General features: G+C 42.1%; 1 protein-coding gene across 3 annotated transcripts in view; it reads left to right on the plus strand.

Annotated features, from left to right (window-relative positions):
• The window catches only part of LOC308293194 (homer protein homolog 3-like), an 87,634-nt gene that overhangs the window by 13,522 nt on the left and 52,606 nt on the right, over positions 1-21,506 (plus strand). For all 3 annotated transcript variants that reach the window (XM_080735629.1, XM_080735630.1, XM_080735631.1), the window contains 3 exons: positions 19,203-19,359; positions 20,281-20,412; positions 21,299-21,406. In XM_080735629.1, coding sequence (XP_080591755.1) covers positions 19,203-19,359; positions 20,281-20,412; positions 21,299-21,406 — 397 coding nt within the window. The remainder of the gene's footprint in view (positions 1-19,202; positions 19,360-20,280; positions 20,413-21,298; positions 21,407-21,506) is intronic.

Below are 21,506 nucleotides of genomic sequence, written 5' to 3' on the forward strand. Positions count from 1 at the left end.
TACAGGGTTTTCCACCCGACAGTGACAATACAGTAGGCCTATGTATGACGTGTAATTGCGACCGTAAGGTCGCAGTTTAGTATGAAAACCTCCACCGGCCGTCCGTCGGTCACACGTGCGGTCGACCGCACGTCACACGTGCGGTCGACGTGTGATGAGGTCACGATGAGTCATCTATGCCCAAATATAGATTTCTAGGTCAGATGGCCCATAGAGTTTGTGATGTCAAACCTAGCAACCCAATATAAACAAACCTGATGTCAGACCTGAAGTATCCTTTTATACCCATATATGGAGATACAGAGATCTCCATATATGGGCATATTAGAAAGCCCATATATGGGCATATACGGATGACATCAGGGATATCCATATATGGGCATAAAAGGGACAAGGGCTTACAGTTAAGAGATCTCCATATATGGGCATATCAGAAAGCCCATATATGTTCATATACTGATGACATCAGGAATATCCATATATGGGCATAAAAGGGACAAGGACTTACAGTTAAGAGATCTCCATATATGGGCATAAAGGGACAAGGACTGTTACAGTAGATATAGAGATGTCCATATATGGGCATAAATGAACAAGGACTGACAAACACTGAGATCTCCATATAACCTATGGGAATATAAGGGACGAGGACTGTCAGCTTGTAGACCTATTTTCTAAATATTGTTGTACATTAAAAACTTGAAATGGGTCGTTCTGCATAGCACTTGGGATTTGTTGATGTAAATGTTCACATAGAGTGTAATAATTGGTAAAACAAACTTTTGGCCTATTTGTGGAGATAAGCGACCAACGGTCGCTTATCTCCCGATTAGGGAGTCTTACTGGTGTAGTCCTAGTAGAGTTAGTAGAGGTACATGTAATTCTGTAGCCTACTGGCAGTGGGCACAAGAACGTTTGCACTGGTCAGCCCAGTGGTTTGTGAGATTAGCTATGCCACGCATGCACACACAAATACGCAACGTCCTTTAAATGGCTACCCCCCTGTAGAGTCCGCACCGTCGAAACCACCATGTTTTCATGGTTCATTCAGAGTTTTGAACGTAATCCCCTGATGAGTCCCGCTGCTCATTGCTTCTGTTTGTGTGCAGATAAGCTAGATAGTCACACGCAGAGCTCCTAGTCTTTGTAACTAGCCCATGGCCGGATGCACTGCTGTGAGAAGTCACCAAACAGTCACGACGGCTTGGTAGATGAAACGTGTCTGTTTGTCCGTTTGCCCTTGGTAAATGGAAATTGATGGTTGTGTGTGAAGCCTGGAGTCCCAGCAGAGCCAGACTCTCTATGAGGATTAGAGAAGTCATCCTTCATGTTGTTCACTTGGACAGACAAGAGCCCAACACAATCCCAACACCAGGTTCTTGGTGTTGATGGACAGAAGTGAAAGTATTGCACCTAAACCTGGGCATGTTGCGTTGAAATGGCTGCAAAATACACAAGCTACCTAACTAGAGGAATTAACATAATGACTTAGGCCAGTGGTTCTCAACCTTTTCAGGCCGCAACCCCAATCCTATTTTAATTGGGGAGCCCCCACCCAACGAGCACTAAGAGTTGAGGCATTTCAATCTGCAATTGAAAATTGCAGATCTACATGCTCACACGTTGTGAGCATGTAGATCGCCATTTTCACAATTGCTGCCTCTAATATTTGACAATTTGGCCAATGTTTAATTTGTCTTTTTGGAGGTATTAAAAAGTCCTTAAATTGTCACTTTGGAAATGAGCAGATACCCTCTATAGGCTACACTTAGACTTCATGGTGGTTTGTTTACTTTTGATTGAGAAAACAATGTTGCACATTAAGTTAACCATCTGGGGACCTCCCACAATTATTTGGGGACCCCCCGAGGGTCCCGACACACAGGTTGAGAACCACTGCCTTAGGCTACTGTTTCTTTCCATGTACAATTTGGACAATTTGGAAAATGTTTCTGTTAATACTGTTGGACTACCGGTACACTCATACAATATCATACATGTTAATAGCTTTTTCTTCATGCAATGCTAATTCCCAGGAAGTTCAAGAGCTGAGGGCTATGCAAGCTGTCTGTACTGTACTAGTGGATTCTGGTAGTGTTCTCCTAATCCCTATACATAAATTGTGGATCTGGTACTTCTGATGCTTTCGTGTGACCCTGTAGTATAATCAAGTGGGTCGTTAATTCAATTTGTATGATATTTGTCATATCTTATGAAGCCTAAAAGCCAAAAAGCAATGTAATTTGTGTTCATAATGTTCCAATGTTCAACAACAGACTCGTTAATCGCAATTATTTCAGTGACAATGAATCATCAAGCAAAATGTCATAATCGTGACAGGCCTGAGTAGAATACTCATTCAAAATTGAGGAATATCTTAACACATTGGCCGCCATTTTAACATTGACTGTATGGCTCTCCTGCCATTTTGTTTAATAAAAAAATTTATATATTTTTTTTATATTGACATTTTTCCTAAATTCTGTGTTTTTTCGACCATGTCTTACAGTACCTGAAAAGAAAGAAGACAACCTCTAGTCTCACCAAAAAATAAAAAAATAAAATAAAAAGCTTTTTTTTCTATAGTTGCAGCCATCTCAAAATAGCCATTTTTGACCAAAATCCAGCTCTAATTGATAAAACTGGAGATATTGACCTTTTTGTGATCGATCGCTTTTCAAGTGGATAATTCAGTTGATATTTGTATTTATGGCGTCAGCCACTTATCAGATAAGTTTACTAGTGTAATAAGTGTAATTGTGTAATAGGGCAATAACTGGAATAGTGTAATAGGGCTGTAATAGGTCACCTCTTGCCCTTAGGGCGTCATACTGACTTCACACAAATAGAAATAAGCTTTTTACCTTTTATTCACATTCAAGTGTTTTATTTTGCACAGATCACATTTTGACACACACACACACACACACACACACACACACACACACACACACACACACACACACACACACACACACACACACACACACACACACACTTATAACTTATAACTTTATATAAGGCAAAGCCTATGTGTATAACTGTAAATATGTTCCCCATATTCAACTGTTTTATTTATTTGTGGCACTTGCTTTGGCGATGTAAACGTAGCCTATGTTTTCTCATGCCAATAACGTTCCTTTGAATTGAATCGCTCTCATGCTCTGTTGATGTGCGCAAACTGCTGGCTGGCCTCAGTGGCAGTGGCGTCAGTTCAGAAAAAGGTAAGGTATGGCAACATGACTAGACACCAGTCATGTTGCCATACCTTAGCAACAGGCACGATGAAAAGTACATTTTTATTATTTCCCCCTGTAGCCAAGGTATGGCAGCTGCATACCCCTGCCATACCCAATTGACGCCCCTGCTCAGTGGCCTCGTAGAGAACTGATAGGAATCAAGTTACTCTGCTTGTTGCTGATCCGGCCTGGGTCTATACCGGATGCGGAAACGTTTCTTGCATGCATGTGAGTGTTACATAACCGGATACAGTAGGCGGGCTTTAGAACGGAACAGACTGCAGCGATCACACACGGCCAGTGGTGATATTTCTCCAGGCGCGTTTCCTTCCTTCAGGCTGCAAGCACTTGCGCCGTTGCGCGGCGCGCCTCAAACACGCGCACATGCGCGATTGCGCGTGCACGCACGCTGCAGCATCAGCCAAGTGAGGAGGAAGAAAAGTAGTTTAGGCTTGGATGTAAACAACAACAGTAAACTTACTGACAATGACGATCGCCGTGTTTGCATTTCTTCCTCGTTGGATTCCACTCGTCGCGACGCGTTGTAGATCTGCTATTTTCACTCCTTTTTTTTGTTACACCGCTGGGAGTTTGGACGCGACCCTTTCCTGAGAACTGGAATATAATACACCTAGAACTCCTCCTCCCATCAGGCTCCATGGATGCGAGGCGTTGTGTGCTTGCAGATCTGCTATTTTCACCAGTTTTGTTACATACCGATGGAAGTTATATGGACGCGACACGTTGCTTTTCTTCAGACAATGGTCGCCTGATTGAGGACTCCGCCGGGGGGGGGGGGGGATATTTTCTCCTCTCCACTCCCGTAGCAGGGCTTGAAGATCGGTTGGTGGTCGACTGGACCGGCCGACGGCGCTGCATCTTGTCCAGTAGGTGATTGTGTTGTTTGTAACCTCGCCTCACCAGGCTTTCTATACGTGTGTTTGTAGTGGGCTGAGGATCTGTTCCAACTGGGTGTCGGTGCTGGGCCCTGGGTACAAGGATTCACTGCGGGCCCCCCATGAATTTTCTACATAGGGGGATTTAAAAAATAGATATATACAAGCTCACAGCATGGCACCGAGTGTCGCGCTGCAAGCTTGTAGATCTGCTATTTTTCAATAGCAAAAGTATAAAATAATGAAGCCCCTTCCACCTTGGGCCCTAGTAACTCAGACTCGTCCCACTTTTCCCTTGTGACGCTCCTGCTGATCTGATCTTCTGATCTTCGTTGTTGTCTGGCTGCCTGGGACATAATATTTTGTTGTCGAGACTTTGGGGGTTATGATGAAGCTGTGTGTTGTTGGCCAATGAGGCAGGTCATGGCTTTCCAAGTGAACATTTTACTGGATTTTGTTTGATTTGTGCAAAATGGTCTCAGATCCAGCTGCTCCGTTGTCGCTTCTGCCAGCCCCTTCACCAGGCATGTACACACATAGACATCAAAGGGGGCTTGAGCCCCTGCCCCTGAGGGCTGCATTCAATAGAATTGTCCACCAAAAGGCCCCTTTAGAAATGTCAGCCCCTGCCTCTCTAAATATTCTCTGCACATCCCTGCCCCACATCCCTTTACATGCGTGTGGCCAGTGTGCCGCTGATTGCACTCTGCGGGCTGCGCTCTGCCACGCTAAATGCATTCACTGTGGTTTATTGGGAGTTTTATTCATTTCTATTGAGATTTATACGTTATTACACTCTTGTTTTCAAACACACTTACTGTGATGAGTGATATCTTTGGTTCGTTATATGACTGAAAGCTCAAACTTTTTCACGGGCTGCAGAATAATGTAATTAAACATTACATTATATAAAAGCAAATTCTCGGGACTATCGGGCCTGGCGGGGAGCGACATTGGAATTTTCTCGTGACTATCGGGGGAGGCGGCCAATGAGTTAATAATTTAGTTTGTGGTTTAAATGAGCGAATATTTATTACAAATACAAGACAGAAAGACGATTAATATTATATGAACATGGATTTTCCAAGACACATCATATGGACTACAGTAACCAATTACTTATATTCTATTTTATATGGCTTAATAATGCATACATTTTATTGATGTCACTCCCACGTTATGACCTGTTTTACATCACTTGTCTTATACAGTATGCCATGCCTCAGTGATTCAGGAATGAGCTTTTATATACTGTATGATGAGATGTATAATACATGTTATCCTATGGTAGTTTTGCTGAGCTTGCATATTGTGGCTTCTACTGTTGTACTGGGAGCTGGCCAGTACAACAACAGTCCTTTATTGTTGTACTGGGAGCCAAGCGCACAGATGCAGGTGAAGGATAGCTGGGGACTATCACTCACGCACAAAATGTTGTACTTAAGCAAAATGTTATACTTGAGCTATCCAAAAAATTGCAGGGCTCATAGTACGATTGAGCTTGTAGATCTGTTATTTTTTGGGGGAAAAAAAATCATTTAGCAAATTTTTGAATATATTTCTAAAGCGATAATTTTTAAATCAAATCTTTGCTACTTGGGGTCCCTATATCAAAATATTTTGAGATGGTGGTCTGTGGACAAATCTATACTATAATTTTGCGAATGTCTGTCTGAGTGAGTGAGGGTCTGTCTGTATGAAACAGCGTTTCTCCTCGGTGGCTGGAGCAATTGACCTGAAATCGCATCACCATCAGCATATGAACACACCTGACATAACTGTGAAGCCCGTTTGTCACTTTCACAAATCGTATGCTGTATAATTGCATTTTTATGGTGTATCTATATCTATTTAGCCTACAGTACCTTTTGTGACCACACATGTTAAGGGAGGGGCGCTGTTGTTCAGGCCATGCACAATCACACACAAACCCACACACACACACACACACACGGGGGGGGGGGGGGGGGGGGAGTGTGTGTGTGTGCAGGCGGGCAGGCGGGCGGGCGGGCGGGCGGGGGGGGGGGGGGGTTTAGCCATTAAACGAAACGGGTATTTCATACATTGATGCTCCTACATATTATCATGCAAGCACCAGTTAAAGTTACTTTCCTGTATAATAGCATTTTTATGGTGTATCTATATCTATTTAGCCTACAGTACCTTTTGTGACCACACATGTTAAGGGAGGGGCGCTGTTGTTCAGGCCATGCACAATCACACACAAACCCACACACACACACACACACACACACGGGGGGGGGGAGTGTGTGTGTGTGTGCAGGCGGGCAGGCGGGCGGGCGGGCGGGCGGGGGGGGGGGGGGGGGGGGGGGGTTAGCCATTAAACGAAACGGGTATTTCTTACATTGATGCTCCTACATATTATCATGCAAGCACCAGTTAAAGTTACTTTCCATCCCTCATATACTGTATGCACAGTGCACATCCCATAACCCACACACTGCACATCATTTTGGAGCTCATATCTTTGAACGGGTAAGGGCTAGTACATATAATTGTAGGAGTCCTTGACATGAAAAACATTGAGCAATACTGATAGCAACATTTAGAAGACATTCATTTGTAGAACCTCAGGTCTTGACGGGTTAATGGCTATAGAAGCACTTGCCCTGTAACCCGGAGGAGTGCCTGCTAAAGAAATGTCAGTGATTCCAACTCGTTTCAGATGAGAAAGCCTCTCTGCTCTGCAATCTGCTGCCAGAAAGCTTTTCCTCATGAAATGCGTGTCTACTGGGATGTTGTATCGATCGGGGTGGTAAATACTGGATGTTGTATGGGGTGGGGGGAGGCGGTGGGGGTTGCAGTAGCTCTGGAGGTAGAGTGAATGGAAGGTTCAAGGTTGTACTTTATTGTTACGTCTTGTGCTCAGGTACATGAGAGGGTTTTTTTTTACTCCCCTTTGGACAATATAGCCGCAAAGGTAATAGTTAGTTTTATACTAATAGCATAATAAAAACAGATCAGCGTATGTACAATGTGCAGTGGTGGAAAAAGTCAATACTGCAATGTAGAAATACTCTGTTACAAGTAAAAGTCTGGAATTCAAAATGTACTTAGTAAAAGTACTAAAGTATTGTCATCAAAATATACTTAAAGTACCAAAAGTAAAAGTACAAAATCTTTGAAAATAGCAGATCTACAAGCTGTAGATCGTCTATTTTCAAATAGCCTAGGTATAAAATAGGGCTAAAGTGTATTAATGTTTGTTTTGTAATAATCATTTATAACTGCAAAGTAACTAGTAACTAAAGTTTTCAAATGTAGTGGAGTATATTTGGATCCGAGATGTAATTGAGTAGAAGTAAAAGTATTGGAAATGGGAAATACTGAAGTAAAGTACAAATACCTCAAAATTGTACTTAAGTACAGTACTTAAGTAAATCTACTTGTTACTTTACACCACTGACAATGTGTAAGTATATGCTTGGTATAATATATATGTCACGGTTTGTTAGAGAAACAGGACGGTCGAGAAACGGAGCACTTGTGGTGCCGCACGGGGCGGAACAAGCGGTCGCCCACAACAACGTCCTCCAGGCGGAGCCACTCGATTGTCCACGACATTGCAAGCGGCGCGAAGGCCAGCGGACCTTGGTCCGCTGGCCTGCGGCGCCCCCGAGCGCCGCAGGCGCGAGTGGCCGCGAAGAGCGGCCGCGCGAGTTACGAAGCCGTGGTGAATGCAATCGTTATATTTATGCCCAGGCCGTAAGGCCTGGGCAAGCCCACGATAAACGCTCATAGTAAGCTAATGGCTAAGCTAATGGCTAAACACCGCCCAGCTAGGCTAGTAAATAAAGAAAGAGAGTCGCAAACGAGTGACGTCAGCGCCTGCACTAGTGAATGGCTGTCTATGGGCTGTCGTCGCCATCTGGTGGTGATTAGTGTGTGGTGAACACAAAACAAGCGCTCTTACAATGAACGTCCTGAGTTACCTAAACATACTGTAACATATACACCATCAGCATTTATCAGTAGCTGGCTGCCACATAAACAACTTCACAGTATCTTCTATACAACAGTTTATGTACTGTACTAGGAACTGTCAAGCTTATCAACGTGTATAAAAAGACACAAATTCAGTGTCCTTTCTCATCATGTTTGATGAACATAGTCATCGACTGTAACTTTTTCTCCTGTCCCTGATCCTTCAGAGGTCTTTAGCGGACACTCAGTCTTATCCAGACTGAAATCACAGTAAATGGCGTCAACCCAAGTGAACAAATAAGAGTAAATGGTCACCTAGTAGAGTGCCAAGAGAGCAATCTAGTACTTCAAAGAAACTAGAGGATACCAAGTCAAGGCGAGGTTTTTTGTATAGTTAAACAACAAAGATATTCAGGCCAGTCCTTTTGAACAAAACATTAAGTTCATTAAGACAAAATCCTAAATAAACGCATTATGAGAGGACATTTGGATATGATTCAAAATAGTTATGACTTTGACTTAAGAAATGTAAAAGTAGTAGATGCTCATATCTAGAGTTTGGACCGTTATGTGGCCCTCACACCTTTGTCCCACAATGTAGCACAAGATCAGAAATGTATATGGCCTTATTCAATAGTAATACTTTATGAACCAACTAGTATTTTGAAATCAATGTTCTGACAGTCAGTCAGTCAGTGTACAGTGTAGTTCTGAATCAGCTGCAGTGGTCTGATCGATGTCTTTAGGGATTAGCATGGTGTTCTTCTGTTTGCTGTGACAGTAATCTGTCAGTGAAGCAGTTGAATCCAGACCATTTTCTTTGCCTCCTCCTACTCATGACTTGGTGTGTGTGGTGTCCCTATGCAGCACGAAAAGCTGCAATGCCCCTGGTGACCAAGTGGAGCTGTCGAGCAGCCTAGACACACACTGTAAAGTAACCATTTTGGACATATGAGGTTTCCTCCCGACAGAGACAATAATAGCTATATTGCTGTAAAAGTTAATAAATAAATAGTGTGAATAAATATGTGCATTATCAAATGCCATAGGTGTGATAGAAATGCTTGTGTATTCATTTTGTGCAGGCACCATCCTTGAATGTGGCACTTACTGTAGAGGATATTCATTTAAAAAATACATAAAGAAAAGATAACGTTATAGTGTGTAGACAGTCCTACTCCTTTTTCAACAAGAGCTCTTTCATACTTCATGGTTTCTTCTTAGTACAGAGAGAAGCAATGTGTAGTGTATAAGGCGCATATGAAACACAGTTTTGTTCTTTAAAGAGTTAAGTTTCAGTGAAAACAGAACAATGGACAGAAAAGAATGTGGTCATCCTATCCAGTTTCATCAATACAAAGCCAGCGCTTTATAAAGCAACAGTAGCATTTTGAAATCAATCCTCTGACAGTCAGACCGTGTATGTAAAGTGTGTTCTGAATCAGTTGCAGACAGTGGTGTCACTGGTGTGATCGATTTCTTTAGGGATTAGCTGGTGTTCTTCTGTTTGCTGTGACAGAAATCTGACAGTTGAGACTTAAGTGTGTGGTCAGCCCAGACTGAGGAAGACCAGATACGTTCAATCGCTTATCCTAAACGCACTAAGTGATTCCACTGGTAGACAATAGGGTGTTCACAGGACAGCCATTAGCCACACGCGGGGTGATATGAGTTATATCAGATATCGGGATTCTTTTGAACAAATACCTTCGATGTTGTAATGATAATATTGTAAAATATTGTAATAAAAATTACATTTCCGTTTAGCCTTTTTGGCTTTGAAGTGGCACATGGCAGATAATGACGAATAACCAGAAATGACATATTTAATTACTTTATAATAATAAAAAAAAAAAAACATGAATAGTGGACAAAGCCGATCTCCAAGCTTTTTTGTAGATCTACAAGATTGTAGATCTGCTATTTGAAAATATTTGAAAATATATGAACATTTTTCAACATGGAAACGATTATGATGATTATGCAAAATAATTGTGATTATCTCAAATAATTGCGATTAGGCGATTATATAATTATTGTGATTATGAGTCAACCTCGCCTCGTTTTCTTTATCCCCAAACAATACTGTAAACAATAGCTACTGTATCATATTGGTTTCATTCCTTTTGTGTTACTCGTGCTTTGTAAACGTGCTGCCTGACTTATTATTATGGACATAATAACAGTGTTCCACTCAGGTTAATGAGTTTAGTTCACATTTCTCTGCGTCACTGGCGCTGTTATCTGCCTGTATTCATGCTTGGCAGGGTAGCAGGGAGTTCAATCCAGACACGACGGGGGGAGGGGGGAGTGTTTATATGATCTGAGGAAATGAACAATAATCTATATGGACACCACAGCCTGCTCGCTGCATGTAGCCAGTGGTGGAAGAAGTTCACAGATATCCTTTACTTGAGTAAAAGTGGCAACACCACTAATTATATTAGAAGAAATTATGAGTGTAAGGCCTGTATTCAAAAATATTACTTATGGGTATAAGGCCTGTATTCAAAAATATTACTTGAGTAAGAGGAGTACAAAAGTATTGGTTTCAAAATATTTCTTTTCGAAAATAGCCGATCTAATAAGCTAAAAGCATGTCACGGGAGGGGGATGGGTGAGTGTGTAGAGTATATGAGCTGGAGTAGATGAACAATAATGTATATGAACACCACCATCCGTGTGTGTGGGTGTGTGGGTGTGTGGTGGGGGGGTGGGGGGGTATGTGTGTGTGTGTTGCATGTAATGCTGCATTCCATACATCAAGTCATGTCTACGTTAAAGTAATAAACACATTAATCCTAATGGGTGACCTCTGACATCATAGGAAACAAGATTTCCGCTTGTTTTTCTTTTCTGTGAAATCCCACCCGATTCTTATTGGAATTTCAGAATCCTATAGGATTCTTTTTGGAACATCGGAAAATGTTGACATTGGACTGAATATTCTCTTTCAAATTCAGAGGATAATATATTATGAGTAGAGCAATTTCACTTTCGTCAAAATCAAGCAACACGGGGCACTTTTTTTAAAATACACTTTCACCCTGGCATCCTTATTTGGGGCTTTTCATTTATAGGCAAAACACTTTGAAACAATGCATACAAATGTCAGTGAAAATATTGGATGTGCAGTACAAGCTCACAATGCATTGCGATGGGTCTGAGCTTATAGATTGGCTAGCTCGTGAGCATGTATTATGGACCGTTTTGTGGCAATTAACCAGTAAAACCCTATAGGCCAGGGGTTCTCAAACTTTTTTCTAGCACAACCCCATATTATGAGGGATTCTTTTGGCGACCCCATCAATTTTTTGTATGATGAAGCAGAGCTTTGCTTTACCAAAAGACGTACACATTTGAAACTTGGAGATACGAGGTTTCTGCCCTACAGTGACGATATTTTAGTGATTATGTTGCGAGGAAAGCGTTGAGATAATAGCCAATTTGGTTAGAACTGACTGAAAATACGTTTGTACTTCAAGTTTAAAAATGATACTAAATATTTTTTTCAAGTGTCCAAATACATTCCAAATATTATCAAATGATCTCGCGGCACCCCTGGACTGCCGTCGCGGCACCCCAGGGTGCTCCGTCACCCACTTTGAAAACCCCTGCTCTAACCTATGAGGCTCAAACCTGGAGGCTGGTACAGTGTAAGGTTTGTAAGGTGCCAGCTGGCTGGTCCAGGTCCAGGCCTGCCTGAATGTGTGTCACTAACCCCCCCAAGGCTCCCTGTGACAGATGTGATAATAACATGTGAAATATGCATGCTCCTCTGTCCCTCCACTGACCTGCTGGGGACGGTGCTGCATGGCATAGGGCCGCTATTAGACAGCTATTCAAAATCTTTGAAAGAGTATATCGTTGTTGTTGGGTGGAAAACCGTTTGTTTTGTAATTATCATTTTTAAAATGATTTAAACTATTGAAAATATTTTCACTAGTTTTGTGCGACAGTCTTGTACGATGAAGCAGGGCATAACTTTACGAAAAACATACACACGTACAAACTTACAAATTTGAAACTTGGAGATACGAGGTTTCTGCCCGACAGTGACGATATATTGTCTCAGTCGGGTAGAAACCATGTATGTCCAAAACTGTTTCTTTTACGGAAATGGGGGGGAAATAAGAATCTCAATGTATTTATTATTTAGTCAAAACTCTTATTAATACGTTTCGCTGGTTCAATATTTATAAAACCCACAGACAACCTAGAGGCGAGTTCCTGGGTGTGTGAGAGAGAGAGACCGTCTGTCTGTCAGGGTTAATTAGCTTGACGAGAGCTCAGAGGACAGACTTCCTCCTCATCTACAGGACAGACAGACAGACAGACGGACGTCAGACTGACAGTAGCTTAATGTTCTTTATGAGACGCTGACACAGAGCTGCGCGCACAGCCGTCACTCATATTTTCTCATTAAGAGGAGAAATGGTCACTGTCAGGTGGGAACCTAATATGTCCACAAAACCTTACTTTTCACCAGAGCTACTATGTCATTGTCTACCCCACTATTGGAGACCAAGTAGATAACTGGTCAAATATTACCAATATAACCTGACTTTTCCTCAAGGCAGAGTAAATTATTTTTAAACATAAGAATTCAAGAGTACATGCTTACTTTAAGTGGGCGTGTCACGCCCAAAACAGCGTGTCACTGCCCGACAGTGTTACTGTCCACCACTGTGGAGTATCTCCAGGACCTCAGACTGACAGCACATATTAATATTTGTTATGAGCTGCTGACACACAGCTAGACCCACAGCCGTCATTCATCTCTGCTCATTAACCAGAGAAATGGCCGCACTGTCAGGTGGAAACCTGGTATGTCCATAATAACCCTTACTTTCTAGGGCATGGAATGAAGCAGTGGCTCTGAAAGTGGCGGCCTTGAGGGGGTTTCCAGGGCGTCCCCAGCTTAAGTAGTTAAAATAGCATCACGATCATTTTAACTACTTTATTCATTTATATACGCTGGCTTTTCAAAAATAGCAGATCTACAAGCTCAAAGCGCATCACTTCGTGCCACGCTGCGAGCATGTACATCTGCTATTTTGGGGGGGAATAAATTAAGAGAATTTTGGATGTTTTGATCTTCTCATCTGGTGAGGTCCATCTAAAACATTTTCAGATGTGGGTCCGCTGCAAAATATATATCAATTTTGAGGTCCTTGACATGAAAAAGTTTGAGAACCCATGTGCTCTAACCCCAAACATAATACTTCATTGGTTAAATATTCATAAAACCCACAAAAATATCTCAAAAGCAGCGGAATTGGCGTCTATATTGTGCGACACTCTTGTCTAACGTAGTAGGGCATTAGTAATAGTTTCCCAAAAAAATAAATGTGGAGATGCAAGGTTTCTGTCCGATAGAGACAATTATGTAAATCTCAGCAGGATCCAGAAGTAATATGAATATAATTAACTATAATTAAATGACTTGCGTATGTGTGCAATGCTGTCATTAATGATTAGTTTTAATAAGCACAACTGATTGGAAACAATCAGTAACTGTAACTGTTAGTGCAGCAGGTTGATGTGGCTCGTATAAGGGAGGGGTTTTAAATTAGATATGATTGAATACGGTACGTCATTTGGTGTATGGACTTTCTTGGCAAATATGATTTATTAAGAACAAAAGATCACAAAATGTAATATAAGTAGCACAGTGTAAATTCCATTGTTTCTATACAACATAAGAGAGAGAGAGAGAGAGAGAGAGAGAGAGAAAAATGAAAATAAACACGCAATCCCTCCCCATACTCCCATACTGTTCAGTGATATTACATCAAATATTTTCCTCATGGAAAACAAAAAGGAGTCAGACTCTTGTTAAGATGATAATAGGTAGGTAGTGGACCAAACCTATGGTGTCCTGTCCTTCAAGTTTTACTGCGCCGGTAACCAATGAGGGGCAGCCAAACCTTATCGAATTGTGTCTCGTTATTCTCCAAGGAATACCTTATTCTTTGAAGGTGAAGTATACTAGTCCTGCTCTTTTTATCCCTGTACGTCACCAAACTTCTTAGCCAAAAAGAAAAGCTGATCTACAGGAGACCACTAGCCATGTTAAGAGCCTCCTTTTTGTTCCAATGTATGTTTATTATGTTCAGTGAGTATTATTAAAGCCACAGGGATGAGTTGGTGCCATGCTGCAGTGCAGACAATTTCATGCTAACAACTCTCCTTTTGCCAAAGTCCTTGGATGTGTGTACTAAGCTATATACTGACGCCAAAGTCCTTGGATGTGTGTAGTAAGCTACTGACGCCAAAGTCCTTGGATGTGTGTGAAGGCTCTATACTGAAGCCAACCGTATGCAAATCAACAGAAATAGCAAAGCCTTGATGCTCATGAGGCACACCTGTTCCAGCCACTAAGTGCCCACGCTGAGCAGCGGATGGCCTTGCTCGTCCACAAGCGCGCCAATAAAACATTTTCTCCAAGTATTACCAGTAAGATGCCTAAGGGCGAGGTCATGCCATGTCTTGGCCATCTGGCCAGTGATGTATATCGGACCAGTTACCCATATATGGAGACTCCTGGTAGGTACCCGTGGATATTCACAGATATGGGCTTAATATTGATGACATCAGGGATCTCCATATATGGGCATAAAAGGGATTTGGTTCCCCTGACATCACAGGGATCTCTATATCTTCATATATGGGCATAAAAGGGATTTGGTTCCCCTGACATCACAGGGATCTCCATATCTCCATATATGGACATAAAAGGGATTTGGTTCCCCTGGCATCACAGGGATCTCCATAATTCCATATATGGGCATAACAGGGATTTGGTTCCCCTGACATCACAGTGATGTCAGAGCGTGATGTCAGAGCGGATGTCAGAGCGTGAGAGTCAATCAACAAAAAAGACAAGCGTTACCCAGACAGACAGATACGGTCAAGATGTGACCGTTCTGATAGTAAACTGCGACCTATGGTGGCAATAATCTTTTCACAAGTATGTTTTTGTTTTTTGATTGATAGATTGAATACTTTATTAGTCAGAAATGTAAACGGCACAAGGTCCAGGGAACAAAGCGGGGGTTCATAATGGGGTTGGAACGTTATGGTTGTCACTTTGAAACAGATCACTTATAAGATCTTACAGCACAGCATCTTCCCTTCACTGATAAGATTAAATCTGATATATCGTCCTGCACTGGTGTCCCTCGCCGGAAATAGACCATCTATAAGACCTCAACGCGTCGCTCTGTGGGCTTGTAGATCGGCTATTTTAGGATTGGGACGCCATCGTACGACTAAAGCATACATCAGGCTATAGTCCACATTTCATCTTTCAAAACACACTGATGTTGTCTCTGAAGCTTTGAAGATGTCTGTCCCACTTCATGTCTGTACTGTTCCTGCTGACCAGGAAACTCAGCTCGACGCCACACTTTATTTTGTTGCTGTCGGGCAGAAACCTCTTATCTCCGTATTCTAACTTTGTAGCAGATCTACAAGCTAGATCAAGCTTTTAGATCTGCTACTTTTGCCTTCTTTTTTAAAGTAACAGACTCAGTTTGGGACATTTCCACCCGACAGACAATTTATAAAGTATGTTTAAACGGACCAAAGTGCTGTTGCAGGTTCAGTGATCAGAACCAAACACGAAAGAGTCGGTAACAAAATGAGGGAAACAAAAAATGAACACAGATGAAATAAAAAAGAAGCTTTTATGACAACAACGGTATACAGTTACACTACTACAGCAAACACCATAGTGTCAAGGTCAACTAGCGCGCGCGTGTGTGTGTGTGAGAGAGAGTGTGAGCCATACTTGCTCATTCAGGCCACCACTGGTATTGCAGTTGATGCTCAGGGCAGGCTAGACTCAGGCTTGACCACCGCTCAAAAACACACACTCACACACACACACACACACACACACACACACACACACACACACACACACACACACACACACACAAAGTATGCATTACACAACTGCTGTATTGCAGTTATTACACCCAGCCCTAGACCTCACCGCACCAATATGACTTCTTGCAAATAGTCACAACTCGCAACAAAACAGTTTTAAGGCCATGAATACCAATGCAACTCCTTGCAATAGCCATTGGGGATAATTGCAAGTAGTTGCATGCAACGGTTTTGTTGCAAGGAGTTGTCTTACGGGAAGTTCACACCAAGCACTAGAACGATAACTGTCGTCATAGTTATGGTGTGAACTCTGTCATCCACTTAAGCTAGAATGTTTTTTTTTAATAATATCTTTTGTTATAAAAACAATTGCGGTTATGAACTCTACACCGCGGTATGAATTACACAACCGCGGTTATTGGTGGTTCTCAAAGTGGGTGGCACTCGGCCTAGGTTACTGTGGAGCAAGTCCAGGGGTGCCGCAGATAATATTTGGAATTCATCAATATCACTTCAGTTAAGGGGGGGGGGACGGGGGGGGGGGGGGGTTCACGGCTTGAAAAGGCTCAGAACCACTGCTCTAGCTGAGGTTAGAGTTCGGCTAGGTGCACAGGGACGGAGCCATTGAAAGGATTTAAGATTGTTAGACTTCGGTGTTGTATCGATATGAGGTGGGAAACGGCTCACACATTTCACTGTCCTTTTTTGACAGATTTTCGTTTGTTGACCCCCTCTAACCATTAGGCTTCCTCTGACCCTAATTAGTTGTTGAATTCAGAATGTACTAGTGCTTCATGTTCTGTCCTGTTTAGGGATGGGATCATGGGACGATATGAAAATGTCATATCATGATTATTGTGACAAAAGAAATCGTGATTTACGATATTATCGCGATAATCAAAATCCATTATCCTGGGGCAAAAAACGTAAAAACCTTTTACCAATTATAGAGGGTTTAAGTGGTACCGGATATGCAGTCGGCAAATAATAGGTGAATTGATCCCAGTGCATGACGGAGGACAATATCATGATAAATGAAATAGCCACGATACGATTATCGTGATAAGCGATAATATCGCGTATCGTCCCATCCCTAGTCCTGTTCTCTCTCTTCTCTATTGTCTCTGGTCTCTTCTGGGTTCACTAAAGCCGTGCTCCAAACAAATCATTATGCCTTGTTCTGTTGTTCTTATGCAAATCCAACGTGCAAACGTTGTTCCTTCCAGTTGACTGCAACTGGTTTTGGCCTATATAGATAGAGACGTGCTTTATACGCACTTTGCCGAGAACAAAGCATCCTTGTTGTGGCAAAAATAATAATGCTCATTGCATGTAAATGAGGCGCAACACACATGCATAACGTCGTTGTCGGGTGGAAACCTTGCATCTCCAAGTTTCAAATGTGTACGTTCTTTCGCAAAGTAAAGCCCTGCTTCATCATACAAGGCTGTCGCGCAAAAATAGAGAAAACAGCCGATCCACAAGCACACAACGCCTCGCAGTGCGAGGCGTTGTGTGCTTGTAGATCGGCTGTTTTCACTAGTTTAAATCATTTTTAAAATGATAAATGCAAAACGAACGGTTTTGGACATACAAGGTTTTCACCCAACAACGACGATAACATTGCATTATCATTATGTGGAGGCTATTAGGCTTTGTTGATTCCTCCCATCGGCATCTTTTTAGCTGAATGTACATGGGTCATATCAAGAGGTTTGGTTCATGTGCTCTTCAGAGACAGCATGGATCAATGCAGGGAAGCAGTAGTGATTAGTAGAGCATGCTGGGGGATCATTACACCACTACTTTACAACTATATAGGTTCTCCTATATATCAGCGAATCGACAGGGACAAATTCAAAACAGATTGTTTATAATTGACTAAATCTATTGGTATGATTAACCACATAACCCTGTATTATACTTTGTTGTACAATGGTTGTAATTGGCAGACGCGTGAGCATGTACAGTAGGTGATGTTTTTTAAAATCTTTCGTAAATTGCAATCGAGGCAAAAGTTTTAAATAATCATGATATTTATTTGAAGTCATCACGCAATCTTTTTATTTGTATTTTTTTCTGTGGACCACTAGGATATTTCGAGCCGTCCTCAAGGACCACCCCACCCCCACAAGCTCTCAACAATTTATAATTGGTATATATAAGAAGGCATAACACAGTTATTATTTCTATTCATTTATGTGTTCTTGTTTTTTTTGCGTTCGGATTTGGATTCATAATTAGTCTCACGCTGCAGGCATTGTGCAACGAACAAATAGCCAACCTACACTATAAGTAAATAAAGAAAGCCATTATGTAGTATATTTCATTACAGCGATATCATGACGCTTCCCCCCACCCCACAAACACACACACACACACACACACACACACACACACACACACACACACACACACACACACACACACACACACACACACACACACACACACACACACACACACACACACAGAAGCACAGGTTACATTCATCCATTCTTCACAGAGACCTCAGTGGATCAATGGAGTGGAACCATAATGTTTAGAGGATGTTGGTGGCTCATTACACTGACAGCCCGAGCTGACCTCCCTCACCACACACACACACACACACACACACACACACACACACACACACACACACACACACACACACACACACACACACACAAAGCTAACATGCTCTGCAAATACAGCCAAAAACATCCTCCCTGGATCTGTGGTTCACAGTGTCAATGTTATTTCAACGTTCCAAAGCTCTTGTTGTCAGTCGAATGTTGTCGTTGCTGTCGAGCAGAAACCTCTTATCTCCATACTTTATCGTAAATTAATTGATCATACTAAAGCATCACACCGAAGCATCAAAAGTAGCAGACGATATGACACTAGGTAACATTTTAGTATCAGAAAACGTAAGGGTACCACTTTTCATTGAGGATAAAAAGACGGCTTAAACTTGTATTGGTGCCCAGAGGGGAAGAGATGAAAAAAACTCATTGTGACACTCATGATATCTCTCTGTTTAGTGACTGCTTCGCACCCAGAGGTCAACCTAAAATTAGATGAAATTTATGATGACTTTCTTTATCTCTAGTCTAAATGAACATGTAGGGTAGCGTATATGTAATTGACTCTCCATATGTAACGATATGTTAATCACTTAATTATCTTTCCTTCTGTGTGTGTGTGTGCGTGTGCGTGTGCGTGCGTGTGCGTGTGCATCCAGGGAGCAGCCTATCTTCAGCAGCAGAGCCCATGTGTTCCAGATCGATCCGGCCACTAAGAGGAACTGGCTCCCTGCCAGTAAGCACGCTGTCACCGTGTCCTTCTTCTACGATGCCGGCCGCAGTGTCTACCGTATCATCAGTGTGGGCGGGACCAAGGTGAGACCCCGCCCACTTATACACACACACACTTTATGAATGTAATTTTTCTCCTTTTTCTGGTAACCCCAACTCCCTAGTAAGACATTTTTAACCATTTATTTATGTCCATTGTCCACATAAAGTAGAACACGCAGGCATACAGTGACAGTCACCATATCATTTTTAGTTTGAGTCAGACTGACATTCAATTCCTCATTTGAAATGTTTCATTTTCAAACCTTGTAGTTGTTCTGCTGCGTCCCTGCATATGTTGCTCATGCAGTAATGTATGGCCATGTATGACCACATTTTTTATGCTTTATATCATACATGGGCAACTGGCAGCCCGGGGGCCACATGTGGCCCCCACCTTCACTTAATGCGGCCTGCAGGTTAATATCGGAATAGTGATATATATTATTGATTTCAGCCGTTATAATTCCAAACATGCAAACATGACCCGCTTTAATTACTTCAGTCTATATTAGTAGCTCAATGACTAGTACTTTTTTTATGTCCAATGCATTTATATTTAAGTTCATAAAGTTAACAGAAGAACATATATTTTTGAACATATACATTTGAAATTGAATAACATTTTTACTTTTCATGATTCCAATACAAAAAAAAAAAGGTATAAATAATTCAGGATTCCAATTCAAAAATGTTTGCCTGTATATGCATTGTGGCCCTCTGGAGTGAGTGTGAAAATATAGTGGCCCTCTCCATCATCACAGTTGCCCACCCCTGCTTTAAATGGACATAAATGAATCATGTTACGTGTGTGTGTGTGTGTGTGTGTGTGTGTGTGTGTGTGTGTGTGTGTGTGTGTGTGTGTGTGTGTGTGTGTGTGTGTGTGTGTGTGTGTGTGTGTGTGTGTGTGTGTGTGTGTGTGTGTGTGTGTGTGTGTGTGTGTGTGTGTGTGTGTGTGTGTGTCAGGCCATCATCAACAGCACCATCACACCCAACATGACGTTCACCAAGACGTCGCAGAAGTTCGGCCAGTGGGCTGACAGCAGAGCCAACACTGTGTACGGACTGGGCTTCGGCACTGAGCAGCAACTACAGCAGGTAGACACACACACACACACACACACACACACACACACACACACACACACACACACACACACTGTATGGACTGGGCTTCCCCTGAGACCAACAGTTACAACAGGTACACTCATGCACACATAATGGATTTAATTAATTGTTTTTCTTATGCACTCCCTCAATCCCTGAAGAAGACCTTTCCAGGTCGAAACGTCAGTATTCAATAGATCAGTGGTTCTCAGCCTTTTCAGGCCGCGACCCCCAAAATAATAATATTTGAAATGGGGACCCCCCACCCTGACGAGCACTAAGAGTTGAGGCATTATATTTAGTATAACATGAAATTGTGAAAATAGACGATCTACATGCTCACAACGCCTCGCAACCTCTAATATTTGACAATTGATTTGTCATTTTAGAGCTCTTAAAAGTCCTTAAACTGTCACTTTAGAAATGTGCAGATACCCTTTATACACTTAAACTGTATGTTGGTTTGTTTAATGTTGAGTGAGAAAACAATGTTACACATTAAGGTAATCCTCTGGGGACCCCCAAAAATAATTTGGGGAAACCCCTGGGGGTCTCGACCCACAGGTTGAGAACCACTGCAATAGATGATCCTTTTTCGTGGCCTTTTTTCACTTTTAGACTTCTTTACCTCAGGTCGTTAATGGTTTAACAATTGCACCTGTGCGAGTTGAGCGGTGCTCACTTCGCATGGTATCAAACACGACATATCTCCTTTTGTTGGCCATTCTGTCCGTGACGTTACTTATCTCCATACATGGAGTTCCGTGCGCATATGGACACTCATACCTACACACAAAGCCAGCCATAGGAGCGGTTAGCACAGCTCAAAAAGGTGAAGGAAGTCAGTGAGTTGACAGCCTGTGTGTTCCCTCCACAGTTCTCAGATCAGTTTAAAGAGGTGAAGGAAGCGGCCCGTTTGGCCAGAGAGAAGGCCCAGGAGAGGTTTGAGCTGTCCAGCCCTGCGTTCAACATCGCCGCCCCTCAGGTGAGTCTGGGAAATGCTTCAATGTTTATTATTATTTACACAGTTCAACTGTGTCAGTGCAGCTTGCACCACACACACTTTCAGGCAATTTCACTGTCAC

Source organism: Nannobrachium achirus (genome assembly GCF_963921795.1).
Source record: "Nannobrachium achirus genome assembly, chromosome: 1".
Taxonomy (NCBI): Eukaryota; Metazoa; Chordata; class Actinopteri; order Myctophiformes; family Myctophidae; genus Nannobrachium; species Nannobrachium achirus.